The sequence below is a fragment of the Artemia sp. Qi Xiang Cuo genome, chromosome 3 (genome assembly GCF_049724085.1).
Source record: "Artemia sp. Qi Xiang Cuo chromosome 3, ASM4972408v1, whole genome shotgun sequence".
Lineage (NCBI taxonomy): Eukaryota > Metazoa > Arthropoda > Branchiopoda > Anostraca > Artemiidae > Artemia > Artemia sp. Qi Xiang Cuo.
In genome coordinates, this window is record NC_142796.1 from 75,093,606 (window position 1) to 75,111,782 (window position 18,177).

General features: G+C 33.0%; 1 protein-coding gene across 1 annotated transcript in view; it reads left to right on the forward strand.

Annotated features, from left to right (window-relative positions):
- Nucleotides 1-1,603: 1,603 nt before the first annotated feature.
- LOC148954529 (ELAV-like protein 2) overlaps nucleotides 1,604-18,177 on the forward strand; it is a 42,708-nt gene continuing 26,134 nt past the window's right edge. The window contains exons 1-2 of the mRNA XM_089086576.1: nucleotides 1,604-1,640; nucleotides 13,848-14,061. Coding sequence (XP_088942702.1) covers nucleotides 13,888-14,061 — 174 coding nt within the window. The 5' untranslated portion in view covers nucleotides 1,604-1,640; nucleotides 13,848-13,887. The remainder of the gene's footprint in view (nucleotides 1,641-13,847; nucleotides 14,062-18,177) is intronic.

Genomic DNA, 18,177 nt, shown 5'->3' on the forward strand with positions numbered 1-18,177 from the left:
AATGGCTCATTCAATTGGAAATTAAAAGCGCTAGTGCCCTATTTAATAGTCGAAAGTGATTGGAGGGCAAATAATGCCCCTCTCACGCCTACCATTTCCCCAAACACATCCAATCAAAATTTGAAGATAGAAATTTTGTTCAACGTAGTTGGAAGTTCTGGAAATTAGGTCTTTGCCAGCGCGGTCGTCGAGACTTCAAAAAGGACTCATTCAATTGGGTATTGAGAGAGCTAGTACCCTTATTAATAGTCAAAAGTGATCGGAGGGCAAGGTCCCCCCCCATATCCATCCTTTCCCCAAGCATTTCCGATCAACATTTTTATATAGCAATTTTGTTGAACGTAGTTGAAGGGTCCACAAATTATGTTTTTGAGTATGACAACCCCCAACAGCCCTCAGGGCTAAGGTTGCATGCTATGCCCTGGGGGCATATAATGTCATATAGAAAGTGTTGTGGTAAAAACTTCAAAAAGGGCTCTTTCGATTGGGAATTGAAAGAGCTATTGCCATTTTTAATAGTCGAAACGTAATCAGAGGGAAAATCGCCCCCCCCCACCCACGCCCATCATTTGCCCAAACATCTCCGATCTATCCTTGATATTGCCATCTTGTTCAACGTAGTTGAAAGGTCCGGAAATTATGTCTTTGAGGATGACAACCCTCCCCCTCATAGCCCTCATGACAAGGGTCGTAGGTTATGCCATTGGGGCATATAACTTTCTTATAGAAATTTTTGTCGTAGAGGCTTCAAAAAGGGCTCATTCAATTGGAAATTGAAAGGACTAGTGTCTTTATCATTAGGTGAAAGTGATCAGAAGGCAAATGTCTCCCTCCATGCCCATTATTTTCCCAAATATTTCCAATCAAAATTTTGATATATACTTATTAAAAGACGATCATTAAAAGAGCTAACCGTTGCATATATTGGACTTAGTTAGCAGCCTCATTCTTTGAGGATCGTCTCTTACTATTCCAAAAAAGAATAAGCCGTAGGCTTTTTCTTGTTCGTAATCATATAGTAAAGAATGATAAGACGCCTATGATTTCATAAATACTAATTTTTGGTTTAATGGAGTTCTTTATTTTTTTTTTAAATCTTATTTTGTGTCAATTTTTTAAAGTAAATATTATGAAAACACAGACACAGAGGAAAGCAAACATCACCATTTATTGAATTACAAGATATTAGAAAAAAAAGACTTTTGATCCTATTTATATTTGATTGTGGTTTCTTGTTTTGTGTTTTGCTTAGATGTACAGGTATAATTATGTAGTAAGTTTTCTTGACCTGTAAAGAGCTTTAACTGACTCGCCTCTTTGCAGGGGTGTCATCTTGGGGGGGGGCAATTTTGGATAAAAAACTACTATATATTCCATTTCATGCCCTTGACTATCCATATATGGCCTCCTGGTGCCCCCCTCTCCCTCCAATAAAATGCTAGAGCTATTTCTCTGCCTCGTTTTTTCTAATTTGAACGATATCTTCAGTTTTGAAATTTCAAGAATGAAACATTTTGGCCAAAAAGTCTCATTTTTCGATACTTGAGGATACATTCCTTAGCCGGAGAGTGGGCAACTTCAAACAATGATGGAAGTTACTTAAGGTTCAAGAACCAGAAGAAAATAAAAGAAAGCTTTTGGTAAGCTTAATTTAAGAAATATATTTCGTGCAACATATAAGAAATACTTACCAATTAAAAGTTCATGGACTGTGGGACTTATTAAAATTTCACCAATGAAGGGTCAATATATACCAAATCATATTATTGAGTTAGGAATAAAGTGAATACATCATTCGATGCCTTTTTTTATGCTGATTATGAATATAATAAGCATTTCGGTAAAATTCTACTTTAGCTACTTTTGGCCATCTTGGAATGGGTTTAGGTTAGGAAAATGAAACTTTGAGGTATGGGTCTACAGGCCAAAGAATGTCCTGGGAAGGTATTTTGAAGTACATACCTCAACTCCTTCTCCCTCTAGACGGTCCTGACATTTGCCTACATCACAGGTCTATATCCATTGAAATTTTGACAAAACAACATTTTACCTTAATTTTAAGTTATCAGTTTCTTTTTCTCTGACTTTACTTCAGAAAATACAATTTCAGTTATTTGAGTAGAATCTTAAGCCATATTAATAGTTTTTATTTCAATATTTAGGAAATGTATTTGCATATCTTTAAAACCATATAAATTGGGACTGAGCAAAGTTGTGAAGCTGAAAACAGTTTTGTTCTACTTCATTTAAGCAGAAGATCTATTTTCCAAGGTTTCACTTTATAACACACCGTTTTTTAAAGGTCATCAGAGGTCAAGACCCTCTAGAGGGAGAAGGAGTAGAGGTAGGTGCTTAAAAATACCTTCCCGGGACATACTTTAGCCTGTAGACTCATCCCTGAAAGTTTCATTTTCTTAACATAACCCCTTTCTAAGATATTCAAAAGTAGCTAAAGTAGAATTTTACCTATATAGTGGGGGGGGGGGCTGAAATTCATTTCCGATAGAAATGCTTATTATATTCGTAATCAGCATTAAAAAAGGCATTGAATGGTGTATTCACTTTAGTCCTAACTCAATAATATGATTTTGTAGATATTTACCAAAAATTTACCCTTTTTGTTATCTTGGAAGGAGGTTAGGTGGTTCTACATAGGGCTAGCCTACTAAAGTGTGTTCCAAGAAGCCCAAGAATGTATTTTGAAGTAGGCCTAGGCTATGATAAATTTATAGTGGGCTATATAATCTAGCTAAGATGAAATTGAAAACATCATTTGATGCCTTTTTTTAATGCCCTTTCATAATTCAAGAATTGCTTCTGGGGTTAGTTGCATCTTGAGTCCTTAAAGGGGCCCCAAAGGTATTTCATTTTTGTTACCACACAAAGAAGTTTCAACACTAGTAAAGTTATTGAAAAGTGGTCAAAAACATATCTCTAGTTTAAAAATAAGTTGTTCAAGAGTAACATATTCCAAAAATACTTAGGCTATTTATAACAATTCAAGCCTCATTTATTAGGCAACTCAAATATAAACCATTTATCTACCATTTGATGTTTTTTGAATGCCATTGACAAAAATAGCACTGAGTTTTGCAATTTAAAACTTTGCTGGTGACAATTCAGAGTATATATTTGAACATTCGGGGGGCGGGGTGGGAAATTTTATGGTAAATTTGCAGTTGGCCATACAATTTAGCTAGGATAAAAGTGAAAACATCACTTGATGCTTTTTTTATGCTCTAATTATTCATATAAAATACCTTTGGGGCCCCTTTAAGGGCTCAAGATGTAATTAGCTCCAGAAGCAATTCTTAAATTATGAAAGAGCCTAAAAAAGTCATTAAATGATGTTTTCACTTTCATCTTAGCTAAAGTATATAGCCCACTAGAAATGTACCAGCCTAACTACCTCCACTCCTCCCTCTAGAAGGCACTGACCTTTAAAAATCTTTGTGTTATAAAATTAAAACCTTAGAAAATAGATTTTCTGCTTAAATGAAGAACAAGAAAACTTTTCAGCTTTAGAACTTTGCTCAATCCCAATTTATAAGGTTTCAAAGTTCTGCAAATACATTTCCCTAAATTTAGGAGAAAAACAACCCATTGATATTGCTTAAAATTCTACTCAAATAACAGGAACTGCATTTTCAGAACTAAAACCAGAGAACAAAGGTAAATATTTCAATGTTCATATTATTGACTTACAAATAAAGTAAACATACCACTTGATGCCTTTTTTAAGCTCTTTAAAAATATAATAATTGCTTCTCTGGCAAATTCAAAGTTAATCCCTTTTTGAACCCTTGAAAATGAATAAAATTTTTAGTTTTTTTTTTGGTATAAAAAAGGCTTAAAACATTGGTTTCAAACTTACTATAAGCTTATAAATCCTTTTTTCAAAGTTAAATAATACACATGCATTGCTTTATCAAAATTAAGTTGAATAAAAAATTCAAAACAATTTCTCCATTTTTTGATCTGCCATGTTTCTTCTGTTAGCTCTGATATTTTTTTACACATAGGTGAAATGGCAGTTTTTAAGCAGCCTAACAAGACAAGAAGAGAACATAATGGATTTGCTTTGTTTTTTTTTTGTTTTGTTTTTTTATTCAGCTCAGTCTTGACAAATCAATGTTACAATTCACAATCAATGGATTTACAATGAAATAGTAAGTTTGAAACAAATGTTATAACCTATTTTTATACCCCAAAAATAAAGAATGATATTATTATTTTCAGGGGTCTTAAAAAGGCTTAAAATTGAATTTGCAAGAAAAGCAATTATTTTAATTCATAAAGAGCATAAGAAATGGTATATTGTGTTATGTTCACTTCATTTGTAAGTCAATAATATGAACAACAAAATATTTACCAAAAAAGAAACTGAAAATTTAGGTAAATGTTGTTTTGTCAAAATTTTAATAGGCATGGACCTGTCAAGTAGGCAAATTTCTAAGACTTAGAAATCAGAGCAGTGTTAACATAGAAGCTTGACAATACCTTCCCAGAATATCTGTTCAGCCCTGGATTCATTACTGAAAGTGTCATTTTCTTAACCTAACCCCTTTCTAAGATAGCAAAAAGTAGCTAAACTAAAATTTTACCTTACTTATGGTATTGGTGAATTTAGAAATATTCACATAATGTAGCTAGGAAGAAAGTGATTACATCATTTGATACCTTTTTTGTGCTCTGTCCAAATTCATTAATAGGGCCCAAAAAGGTTACTTATTACCTTGTCTATGGTCTTTATGGTAAAGGTCTAGTTTAGGGGCTATTGAGAAAGAAGCATGTTAAGAAAACAATTCTTACTTAAGAATATGCAGAATAATTAGGCTATAGTCTGAAACATTTTGACTGCAGTTCCACTATACCTTTCCCCCCTCAGCCCCTTCTAATTGGCAAACATATAGCCCAGATTATACATTCCACCACTTGTCACTGTTGCCTTTCTGGTTCTTGTTTCGTCACAGTTGATTTAATTTATTGGTACACAACAAGGTTGAAGCAATGGAGACGCATTGGCAGAATGCATTGGAAATATATGATTTGGGACTAGGGGAGAGGGGGAACAGTGGTGAAAGCATATCATCTTTAATTATTGTGCATATTTTGAAGTAAGAATTGTCATCTTAATATGTTTCCATCTCAGTAGCCCCTAATCTAGACCTTTACTGTTTTTAGACTATGATATAAAATGAAAAAAATAGTTAAAACTAATGATATAATAAAATAGCTGTTGGACAGCTATATGATGTTTCAGTGCCCTATTAGCAACCAAGAAAAAAAAAAGAAAAGATAGGCCTACATCAGTGCTTGTTCAAGGTTGTGGCTGAAAGTCTTCTGTATAAGGTTTTAGACAATGGTAATTTCAATGGTGTACTGTTTCTTTTGCTTCAAGGCCTTTTTCAAGAGGTTTCATGCTCATTTAAAAAAATCCTGAAAATTTGTTTCTAAAGTAACATGGAATGTGCCCCAGAAGCAATTATTGTATTGGGAAAGAGCATACTAAAGCAGTGTAATAATGATTCACTTTCTTCATAGTGATGGATTGCTGTTTTGATTCTTGGTGATGGTTATTATTGGGTTTGGGGTAAGGGTTGGCAATGTCTCCCTGTAAGACAAGCCAAAAGTCCGCCCAAATGATTACCTAGATGAATCTAGGAGAAACACAAAAGTGATATTCATTGGGCATTTGTGTAAGGTTGGGGACCTTACACAGCACTCCCAGCCAAGGCACATTAGAACTAGTGCAGGGCAGATATCATTGGTCCATGTTTGAAAGTGTGTTTTTTGTTGTTCCCATGACTATAACAGGGGAATTATTACCCAATATGGAGTTACTGATATTTAATGTGATTTAAAATGGTATTAGAAAATCTTTCCAAAAATGTTGTTTATTTTAACTTTAAGATCTTACCACAGCCTTAGCAGACTCATTGCACAGTTTTGATTTTGGTTGTTTTGATATTCATTTTTGTCTTGCTATCATTTTTTTTAGTTTGTTTATTTGTCTATTTTGTTATTTTGTTTCTGCTTTTTTTTCTATTCTACAATTTTGAGCAGTAAGTGAAAAGAAGGTTATTTATCATTTGAAGGTCCATAGACAAGATGTTTGCACTGTCAATATAAAACATATTTTTACTTTTTTATACACATAAAAAGGTTGTTAATATCAGCTTAGAAATCTCTTTATAATAGCCAATATCAGTTTTATTCAACCCTAAAAGAGATGGTGAAATATTTATAGTAGAAAAAAGCATTCACCTCTGACCAAAGATTGGCTATTATTAGCATTGTGATCACTCATAGTTATGTAACATAGTATGTTTGGAATTGTCAGAGATATATAAATTTAGAATGTATAGTTGCTTTAATGTAGAAAATTCAAATTTGAGGATGTAATAAGTTGTTCCTGGAGACAGACCAGATCATAAGAATCAAACAGCCTTGTCAATAGCAAAATCCTTATTTTTGTTGTCCTTGATATTAAATTGGATAGTTGAGATAGATATGCACATAGTAAGAAGGTGCAATTGAACTTAATTTGGTCTTTAATAACTGGAAATGAAAGGGTATAAGGAGTTTTCAACTTAAGCTATATTAGCTGTTTAGCATCCTTGATATTGTGGAATCTGCCAAGTATCATAATATCTACACTGATAGGTATGCCCTACTTAACAACAAAGAACCACTGAGAAATCATTTCTTCTATTGTCCTAGAGATTAAATTCAAAATCTAAATACATTCAAAATCACACTATACATGGCTATACATGACATATGAAACAAAGAAAAGAAGGGATATAATAAATGAAAAATAAAATCAAATAAGTGAGAAAAAACAAGGATTTTATCAGCCAGTAGCAAACTAAAAACAAAAACAAAGCAAATATTTTGACAAGGACCTCCGCCAAGTCGTCCTCATTGCTCAGAAAAAAAAGAAGACAAGATCTAACCTTTTGAAGTGAACTCTACAAGAAGAGAAAAGATACTGAATCAAAAAACCAGCCGGAATAATTGAAGGACAATTCACCTACTGGATTGGACAAATATTCTTTGCTTAGCAATAGATTTTGCCTGAATGCAACTTCGATTTTCATTAGATGTGCAGACAGGTTGTCTTAACTTGGACTGAGGGAAAATATTGATTTGATCTTTTAACATCAAGTTATTATAAATTGAGCTTAAGGAAATATCTCCTGTATCTCTATTTATAGCAAAATTTATATTTATTTTTTTATCTTGATGGCCTCTCTAAAAGATTGCAGCAAGCCATTTACAGTAGATATTAAAGTTGCCTCTTCAAAAAGAAACAAGTGATCAGGGTTTTCAAAAATATGGAGGGCCAAAGCAGAATCAAAGCTGTAATTTTTATTTTCAAACCTCCAGGACTTATCTATAGAAGTTTTGTGCTCATGCAATCATTCCCCCAGTTGTTGATGGGTCTTATCAATGTAAAACTTCCCACATGAACATGGGACTCTGTAGGCACCACTACCCAGTATAGGGTTGGTTTCATGCTTTCTTGAGTTAAAAAAATGTTCAACTTTTTGTTTAGTTTTGAAAGAAGCAGAGAGATTATGTTTTTGAAAAATTTTCCAAGCTAATGCTGCTGAGTTTTGAGATGTATTGTATGTGGTGAAAATTTTGCTTTCAATTGCTGGAGTAACTGAATCAAGGGGAATGGGCTCCTTATTTTCCTGTTTTACTTTTTTTAATTGTCTATCTACAATATTTTATAAAGGGTTGATTGGGTAGCCGTTGCAGAATAGAAAACTTTTCACATAATTTAATTAAGATTTTACATGATTACAGGAACAGATTTTCAGAACTTGGTCAGCTAAAGAGATTATTACCCATCTTTTTACTAAAGGAGGGTGATTTTACAGGAAAAATAGATAACTATCATTATGGGTTGGCTTTCTATATATAGAAAATTTAAGGCTAGGAGTATTTTTTATAATTAAAACAACTAAGAAAGGGAGCTTTCCTGAATCTTCCAGTTCTATTTCGAATTGAAGATTTGAATCAAAAGTGTTCAAGTGTGCATAAAAATTCTTTTAGAGAGTCCATGTTCCCAAACAGACAAAGTATCATCAACAAAACAAAACCAGAGAGTGTTTCAAATGGAAACTATTCAAAGCAGATTGTTCTATGAAATCCATGTAAACATAGGCTATACCAAATAGGAGACAAAACAGTGCCCATCAGTAGACCCATAATGTGAAGAAAAAAAAAATTCTTGGAACTTAAAGTACATAGAGAAACTGTTGCAAAGACAAACAAACATCATTATTTTGTCAATTTCCAAGGTTTTATAATCTAACCAAGCAGAATTTTCTTTGTAAGGCCTGTTCACATTTATGGACATCACATGAAGTATACATGGTTTCTGCATCAAAAGATTGTTTTTTCTGTTATACTATGAGTTTTTAACTTGTTAAAAAGATCTTCAGAATTTTTTGTAGAAGATTTCTGTGTGCTTAAGGTTTATGCTTACCAGGCATGTTTTTGGCTGATTTCAAATAGATCATGTACCATCTTCAAGTTTCAATGAAAGATAAAATCTTGGTATTATTTGATAGCTGAGATTTAACTTTATAAGTTCACCTCATTACATATTTAAATTTGCTTCAGATTTTTTTTTTAAGGACAAATATTATTTTTTAATATGGAATTTTGCGACTAAGCTGAAGCTACTATTTCAACTAAATAGACAGGGTTTTTATATCATATTGTTCATTAGCTTCAGATCTATTTATTTCTCTGTGCCAGATTTTTAAAATTGCTTTGAATTTCCTGTAAAAAATAATGTAAAGTTGCTTGGAAAAGCAAACATTGTTACCACTAGATGGACTCTGCTTTGCTATTTCTCACTCGAAAATAAAGGCGGATTCATCACCAAGGGTGAATGTAATGTCTCTAGAGTAGGTGTTAGGGGTGGTTTAAATAATGCAGTTTTGTCTTACAGTTACAGCCTGACAAAGTGACAAGGCAAAGTTCTTGACTAGACTAGTTTGGAATATTCTTCTCTGTAATTTATTGGACTCTGTGATTTAAACAACTTCATTACAGGAAATAAAAAACGGAAGAAGAATATTAAGCAAAACTCAGGACAATTCAAAAACTATCTAATCTTGGATGTCCAATTTGATGTATTTTGGTTATTATAGAAAAAGGAACAAAATTATGTCTTTTGATATTGTTTTGTTAAAAGTTGTTTAATAAATCCAAATATAATTTATTTATTTACGTTTCAATTAATTTATCTATGTACGTTTATTACCAATCAACACAAAGTAATGAAAATGTAGCATGGAAACAGTAAAATCTTCTTAGTTCATTTATTTTGAATTTATACTGAATCATTGGCAAACTTTTGAAAGTTAGCTTGCGAAAAAATAAATATACTAATAGATTTGCCATTCACGCTTTTTCCAGTATAATAATCACTACTGTTATAATGGGATCTAATGCCTAGAATGGTTACAGTCCCAGTTGAAAAACTAACTTTGTAGATATTGTTTTTTTTTTCCACTTATTTCTCATCAACAGTTCGTTTGTAATGTCAAACCAACAAAAAAGAAATCAATAAACTTAGTGTCACATTCTTGACCTGATGAAACAATTTCTGCTAAGATTTCAATATAATTACTAGATTAATATATCAGGTTCTTATGTGTTATAACAACCACACTTTGTTCTTGATCTGTAATGTAACTGGTTCTCTGTCTTTCTTATGGAGATAATCAGCTTAGCCTGAGCAAGAGAAACTACTTTGTGGGTATATTTTTGTTAAATATTTAATATATAGAGGCAGCTAGGTTAGATGAGGTATTTAATATAATGTGCTATTTTTTGATGGGTAACATTAAACTTCATGAATTTTATGTATTTTGAATAGGCATCAAAATTCGATTCTTTTGATGTATCTATTATTATAAAGACTGGTTATTACATTTTCGGTTACTATTGAGCTGCATTGCTCCTTACTTACAGTACATTCCCATGAACAGTTTGATGGCTGGTTAACAAAAATCAAGTGAATGCTTCTTTCTGCTACAAATGTTTCACGATCTCTTTTAGGGTAGGATAGAGCTGATTTTGACTGTTATAAAAAGATTTCTAAGCTGATATAAATAACTTGTTATGTATATGAAAAATGCAAAATATTTTTGTACTTTGGCAGTTCATACATCTTATCTGTGGACCATCAAATAATAAATAACATTTTGTTTTTTTACTAATTGCTTGATATTGTAGACTAGCAAAGAAAAGAAACAAAACGCAGAAATTAGTAGAGTTACAAAAATGATAATAAGACAAAAACTAACACAAAAGAACATAAAAACAACCAGAATCAAGACTATGCAATGATCTGATAAGACTGTGGTAAGGCCTTAAAGTAAACAATTAAAAATATCTTTGGAAAACTTATCTAATAGCCTCCCAAATTACATAAAATATCATTAACTCTATATTGGGTAATAATCCCCTTGTTACAATAATGGCAACAACAAAAACAAACTTCCATATATGGACCAACGAGGTCTGCTTAGCTCTGGTGCTGATGCTCTGCCCTTGGCTGGGAGTGATGTTTGTAATTTGGAGCAAATCACCCAACGCTTCCTGTGTTTTCTCCTAGACTTCTCTAGGTATTCATTTGAAGTTGGGTGGACTTTGTCTTGTCTTGCAGGTAAACACTACTCACCCTCGCCCCAAACCAAACAACAGCCACCACGGAGATTTGAATCAGTGACCCTTCACTTATGTGTCTTGCATTCTAAAGGATCAGAAACAGAAATAAAAGAAAAATCTACTACAGTAGAATAATAATGATAGATGAACAATTCATCAACCAATAGCAAAGGTTGAACTCCTGCATTAAACAGAACAGCATGGTCACAAAAAAATGAATATAATGGAGCTAAAGCATCCCAACTATACTTTCTACAATATGCAATCATATAAACAATATCTACTTTTAATTCAATCTCCATATGCTCAAAATGAAAGTTCAAAACATAGAAATTGAAAAGCAAACATTAATTCCTAGCCCCTAAAATACAAAGTACAGGGGATGCTCTCCTCATCAAAAACAAAAGATTGCAAACACTGGCTTTTCTTGCAAGTAGTTTAGGGGTTCTCAGCATAATTTCAAAGTTAGAGAAACATGATAGAAAATTCTAGGTATAACTAATGTGGCTTTTTCCCATGACCACCATCCTAACTCATTTTTTGTTGATTATGTTATTTTGTCTTCTTTTTTTCTGTTGTTCCTTCGCCATTATTTACAATTGTGTTGTTTGGACAATCAGTAAATTAAGTTAAAAAGTAAATTAAGTAAATTAAATAATAAATCATTAAACTAATTAATTTTTACTGCTACTAGAGGAAATATCTTACTCTATATAATTAAGAGTGCTGTTGAGATGCAGCTAGATAATAGCTAATCTGAATGCTATGGCATGATGCCATAGACTGGGTAGAACCAGTTTTCCCTTATAGAAGAGCAAACTGCATTTGAAATTATGAAGAGTGAAACGTGGTGCTAGTGCCAAAAGAAAAATCAGCAATGTCCTTTAGTGTTTAACAACCTTGAATAACCCAAAACTGCTGCATACATGTCTTTTCAGGTGCTTTAAAACGCAGAGGAATACAAAGAAAGCAGAATTGTGTTCCCAATGGGTCTATCAGCTTGAAGTTAACTAGCGTACTCAAACTGCCAAGATTTCCACAAACTAATCTGGGTCTACTTCAGACAGATTGGATTTTGACTTAAAATGATGCTTTGAAAATAAAAAATTGCTGACTAATTTTTAGTTAAGGGCTAGGCACACGTAGCTGATTTAGGGAACTGATTTCAGCAAGGGTGTATTCCACGCCGAGTGATTAAAATAAATGATGCTAAGAGGCGGGGTTTAGTGACGTTTTCCGGTGATTAATCTTCATTAATTACGATGAATTTACGATAATCATTAAATACGATTATTTAAATGCCTAAAGCTCTAAAGCCCTAGTACATTCCTTGTCTATAACGTAATTAATGATGATTAATCATCGAAAAACGTCACTAAGCCCCGCCTCTTAGCATCATTAATTATAATCACTCGACGTGGAATGCACCCTTGCTGAAATCGGTTCCCAAAATCAGCTACGTGTGCCTAGCCCTTTACAATGAAATTTCAACTTTAATTCTGTTGCATATTAATCATATCCAACATGAAAATTTTATTTGAGATTGTCTAATTTTTTTAGTGAAATCACCAGATGCTGCACTTAAAGTGGTGTTAGTAGTTTTTAATACCTATCTTGTTGTGTGAAACTGCTGAAGACCCAATCCTTACAAGTTTCCTATTTTCTTCAGAATAGAGATCAGATTAGCCATTTTGGTCTTTGGATGTTTGAAGAGAGTGTATGTTTTTTGCCTAAAAGCAAGCTACTTTTAGATATTGCAAAGAGCTAGTAGGTTTCATCAAAAGTGACATATTTTATGTGTAGTTTGGTAAGTATACTGTGGTAAAGCTTTCTAATTTAGTTAATTATTAATTGAGTAAAAATATATTAAGACGCAAAAACAAAGTTTCAAAATACCACTTTTTAAGATAAGGATACAAATCGTGGAATGTGTGGGCTTGGAGGGAACTTACTCAATAACCAATTTCCTGGCTAAATGCGTCAATTTACTGGAAGGACGTGGTTAGGTTTTTCAGATATATACCCCGATTTTTGAGACTGAAAGCAGACTTTTTGACTTGCCGGGTGAACCTCTGCCCGTTTGTTTTCTCATTAGAAATACCTTGGACTTTGTCGGATCATTGTAAGTGTCTGTATCTTATTTATATATTATTGTTGTTTTTGAGACCTGTGGTCTACTTGCGGCAGCCAATCCCAGTATACAGAATGTATCCGATTATATTATATATTAAATCAATAAAAGTATTGTATTTTAGAAAACCTTTCTACGATCTACTTTTAGCCCCTCGAACATATCCAGTCGGAACGCCTCAGTAGTTCGGTCATAGCCTAAGGCACGCTACCAAAGTTTAATTACCTTAGGGCCAGAGTTTATCTCCCCTATAAAGGGAGAATAAAGGCATCTACGACTACAACACCCCCAATTATAATAAGAATAACACTTCACAACAATACTCTGTTTTATCTCATGGCTTGCAGACAAAGTTGGAACTCTAAGAAAAAGTTTGTCTTTTTTGTAGAGGAGGGGAATTTGAGAGTATGGGGGAATGGGACATGCTAACTTTTATCTGGCCCCCACAAGAGGACTGAAGCCTGTTGTCTGACAAGCTCTTTGGTGACTATGCTTCAAATTTAGCGACATCTCTTTAAGTCAAATAACTCATACCTTTTGAATAAGTACTCTAATCCCAACAAAACAAGGAGGCATTCAAAAAATGTCCAGATTTTGTTGTAACATCCATATTCATGCTTGCACACAAGGGAAAATTCTCTTTAAGGTTGGCGCAAAGGACCCCCCCCCTTCAGAGAACTTGTGTCCTGAAAGTGCACCTCTTTCTTGTTTTGACCCCTATAGAAAAACATTCTAATACCATTCCTTTCCATCCTTCCTGTAGGACTCAGACCTGTGTGCACCTATACTTAAGGGCCACAGCTTATTTACATTACCCACTATGTCAACTGCTTAAGGCCTGTTTTAGGGTATTTAAGTTTTGCTTGTTTTTATTGTTATATTACTAGGATAATAGTTCCCATAGTTGGTCATATATGAAAACAATTTCCTTTAGTTCTAGTATATCATTTTGATTATTTTATTTCTTGCCAAACCCACTATTATATTATTTGATTTTGTTATTATGCTCATCCAGGCAACTTTTGTTATTTTAAAAGAAGATCTGAAGTTTATTCATGATGGCTACTTATGATGGAAATTCAACAACTACCCAAAACACTGAAGATCCCAATGGAAAAACTAATCTTATTATCAACTATTTACCTCAAAGTTTTACAGATGCTGATTTGCAAAGAATTTTTTCAACTATTGGTAGTATTACTAATGCAAAAGTGATGAGAGATAGAAAGGTTAGCAGAATTATTGTTATTGCAGTTGTTATTTTTGTTTAATCATTTTATTAATATTTTTCTTCCCCTTGTTACTAACAGAGTTAAAAGCTTTTAAGGTGGTCAGTTATCCCCGTTTGATTTATGTCACTTTACTGATTAGGAAGGGAAAGCAGAAAAAGATAAAACTATTGTTCATGATCCTGAATCAAAGCAGGAAGGGATCTCAAATTACGGTTAAAGATAGCCGAAAGTTTTTTTTAAGGATGATTCAAAGAACGTCTTTGAATCATTCAAGAACCGTTTACATCCTCCTAGGCCAAAGACGTTTGTAATGGTAATTTTTTCAAGCTAAAGCTGTGGATCCATTTCACTTATTTAACTCTTTCTTAGCAAAGGCTCTGTAGCTAAAGTCTTACCTGCTGTATAAGCGTAATTTGCGCATTATTCTTATTTTTAATTTTCGTAATATAAGATCAAATCCTGCCGGGAAATGTTTGTTTCTTTTCTTTACTTATAGGAAGATCGATAATGGAAATCTTCAGGTATTCTAGTCTCTTCTTGGGTTCTTCTATGGATTCTTCTTGAGTTCTTGTAGTTTCCCTTATTTTCGTAACAGCTTTTCCATTTTTTTTTGGTGATGTAACTAGTTTCTTAGTATAGCGAACTGATTTGCAGAATCAGCAAGATAATGGTTAGATAATAGGCTGAAAGAAAAACAATCATGAAAAATACTTTAGTTTGACCAGTAGGTGTCTTTTATTTACTCAGAAGTTTTTACAGTTTCATTTCACCAAAGCTTTTATGTATCAAAGGTAATGAAATGTGTCTTCTTAATGACAGCTCCATGTAGCAAAGGTTTTAGCAGGAGGGTTTATTTGAGAACTTTCCAATGAGCTCAGAAACAGGAGAAAAAGATAGCGATTTTAGATGCAGCTTTTTTGGGAGTCCTTTGGCTTGAAATTGGAAGGGTATACACCCCTTTTATAGGTATGTCAGATTATTTGGCCTTCCGAATGTTGTTCCTGTTCATTGTATGGTTATTTATTTCACGTTTTTTACTAGTTTCTACCAAGTTTCTTTTATTCTCAGAAAAGATGATTAATATAAAAGAATAAACAAAAAAACAACAGCAATTTAAATTTAAACAAGATAATTATAGCTTTGTGGCGATTGACGAACCATAAAATAGTTTCTTTTTCTTTGACCTACTATACAGTTTCTATAATTAGATTTGAATTTCCTCGAAATTAATCCAGCCTGTAGAACTGTCTCTCTTTGGCATCTCACTTTTCTGATGGTAGAAGAGTTGGACTAATGATCTTATCTATAAATAGGTGGAATTATAACTGAATGTTACTCGCATTTTTATTCTATTCTACTTGCATTTCATTTTTCTGGAGGTAGAAGAATTAGGCTAATGGTCTCACTGGAGATGGAATTTTAGTTGAATATTTTCAGATTCTAAATCCACTTTGTCTCATTGAAACAAAGACTAAAAAAATCTAGATTGCCCTTAATCAAAGCTTCAAGTAAGTTTTATTAACAAAAGTAGAATTTGCAAAAGCAAATCATAATGGGTACGTTCTAATTGGGAAGATCGTTAATACTGTCAATTTTATTTCAAATATGTTTCACATGGCCAACTAATAAGGAGAAATATTTCTGTTTATTTTTTATTAGCGTTTGAGAACACTGACTTAATTTCTTGTTCAATGTAGTAAATAAGCAGTAATAAGTCTTTTTGACTTAGAATAATACAGAGCACTTCATGAAGAATTTTGTCCTAATCTAAGGTCAAAATTCCTCGGTCACAATATTGCCTCATAAGAATTAAATTTTTTGTTGTTATACTGATTGTTTTGCATTGGAAGTTTGGCTACTAAAAACAAAATCAAAAATACAGACATTAGATCAATTCTATAGCTAATAGAGAAAAACAAATATTGGCATTGGTCCCGGAAAGAAAAGAAATTGACAGAGATCTTCTAGGTAAAAAATATTGAAGGACAAAACCTTTAAAGGACCAAAACCAATATTAATTATACATTTTTTCAATATTTATACCAAGGAACAACTGAAAGTTTGATTTCATGAAATGAAAAACTAGGTTTTTAAAAGAAGTAATGCTATCCCAATCCCTAGCTTCTCAAGTATCCATAGAGAGAGATTTATTAAAACAAAAAAACAACATCAGCATTAACAGCCGCCTCGGGAGTAAAAAAAATCGTCCTAGGGGGTGGCAAAAATTCACTCAAAAATAATACAGGACTAAATAAATTATAAAACAACTAATACAAATCGAAAGTCCTAATCGGCACCACGAACCTTACAACTAAACAAATTCAACTTTACTGCTAAAATCATACCCTAAGAGAACATCATAAGTTACTAAATTGTTTATTTACATCCCCCCCCCCAAAAAAAAAAAAATAATACTTACTAAAAAGGATTCCTTTAATTTCTCTCTTAAACAAAGAAATACCACTATTATTTTTAATACTCTGATCAAGATTATTCCAAATTCTAAACCATCTATGAAGCACAGGAAAGGTCGACTGGGTCCAAACAAAAAAGAGTATTAATCTCTCCAGAAGATCGAGTGTCATAATCGTGGATCATGGATCCCAAACTTACTAAACTGTCAAAATATGAAAGATTTGCACCATGTTGTGGTCTAAAGATAAGCAAAAGTTTATAACTCTCGTTGGCCGGAAGCTGGCAGTATCCTTACTCGCTCGTGGACGTTCCGTACAGAATCCTGAGGTCATAGACCAACCAACAATCGAAAAGCGTTATTTGGAAGAACTCGTACAGGCCGGACAATGGAAGCAAATGTACCAAACTAAACGCTACCACAATAGATTATATATGGATCGAACACGAGAAAACAAAAGGAGGCGTAGGACATACATAGGTTAATGTCCAGATATATGTATGTCCAGAAGCTCTATTTTACATTCTTATTTTTTAATGTTTACATTAACGGAAAACTTTTCCTTTCATGCCTTAAGGATTATTGGTAAAAAAAAAATCGTTTATATCCACAGCGTTTCGTGGTGTTGACTTGACAAAATTTGAGTAGGACATCCTATTTGTTATATGCATACATACATGCGCACAGGTATGACCCTTAGAGAAGATGATCAAACTATTTTTTCTAAGGCTAAAGGGGGGATGGGGTGGGGGGCCGAAACACGATAAAAGGACACTTTTTGGCCGAAATTTTCCTGTCCCTTTGATTACTGGAAGTATCCGTTCATATATGAAAATAAACAACAAATCATTCGTTAGCAATTTGCGCTAGTGGGCAATTTTGCGCTAAAAATCCTATAAAATTTGTTTACACTAAAATTTAGGCTAATCTTAGGATTCTACCAATTTACATACCATTTTTAGCCCTAACATCTAGGGTTGCATTACATAGGTCTTTTTAAAATAAGACTATCAACTTCATTCATTTATAAATGATTCAGGAGGGTTTCAATTTTGGGAAAGATTTCGAGATATAGACTTTCAAGGATAAACAACTAAGATCGAAACCTTTAATTTGGGATTATGATTGTGTAAGTCAGTAAATATTTTGCAAGGCTAATTTGCGATGCTATTTTAAGTGGAATAACTTTCCGGTAAAAGATAGAAACAATCAGCAAAATCAAAGTTAGACGTGTTTGGTTCTCTATTACTATGAAAGGCAATCTGATATTTGTATGAAGCTTATACAGCTTCGAAAATATCTGGACCATTCTTTAGCAGGACATAGGCGCACTGGAAAATATTGAGTGTCATAAATATTGGGGTATTGACTTATCGTTCCTAGATCTCATGTACCCATTGAATTGTATAACAACATATATTTTCCCTGTAATTTTTGGGGTTCCAAGTTTGCCCCCCCCCTAAGTACAAGTACAGCCTTAGGAATGAATATTTTGATAGTTTGAAAATGGACCTCTTTAACTCCCTTTAATGCTGAATATTCCATAGAATCGTGAAATATTCATTGAATGAGGAGATTTGTGAAGAATGCTAAAGCAAACAACAATTAGTGTATATCCACATTAACAGCAAATATGGATATAGCTAATTAGAATATGTCCTGAAAAATAGAAGAATCTTGGTAATAGTTAGCTAACATTT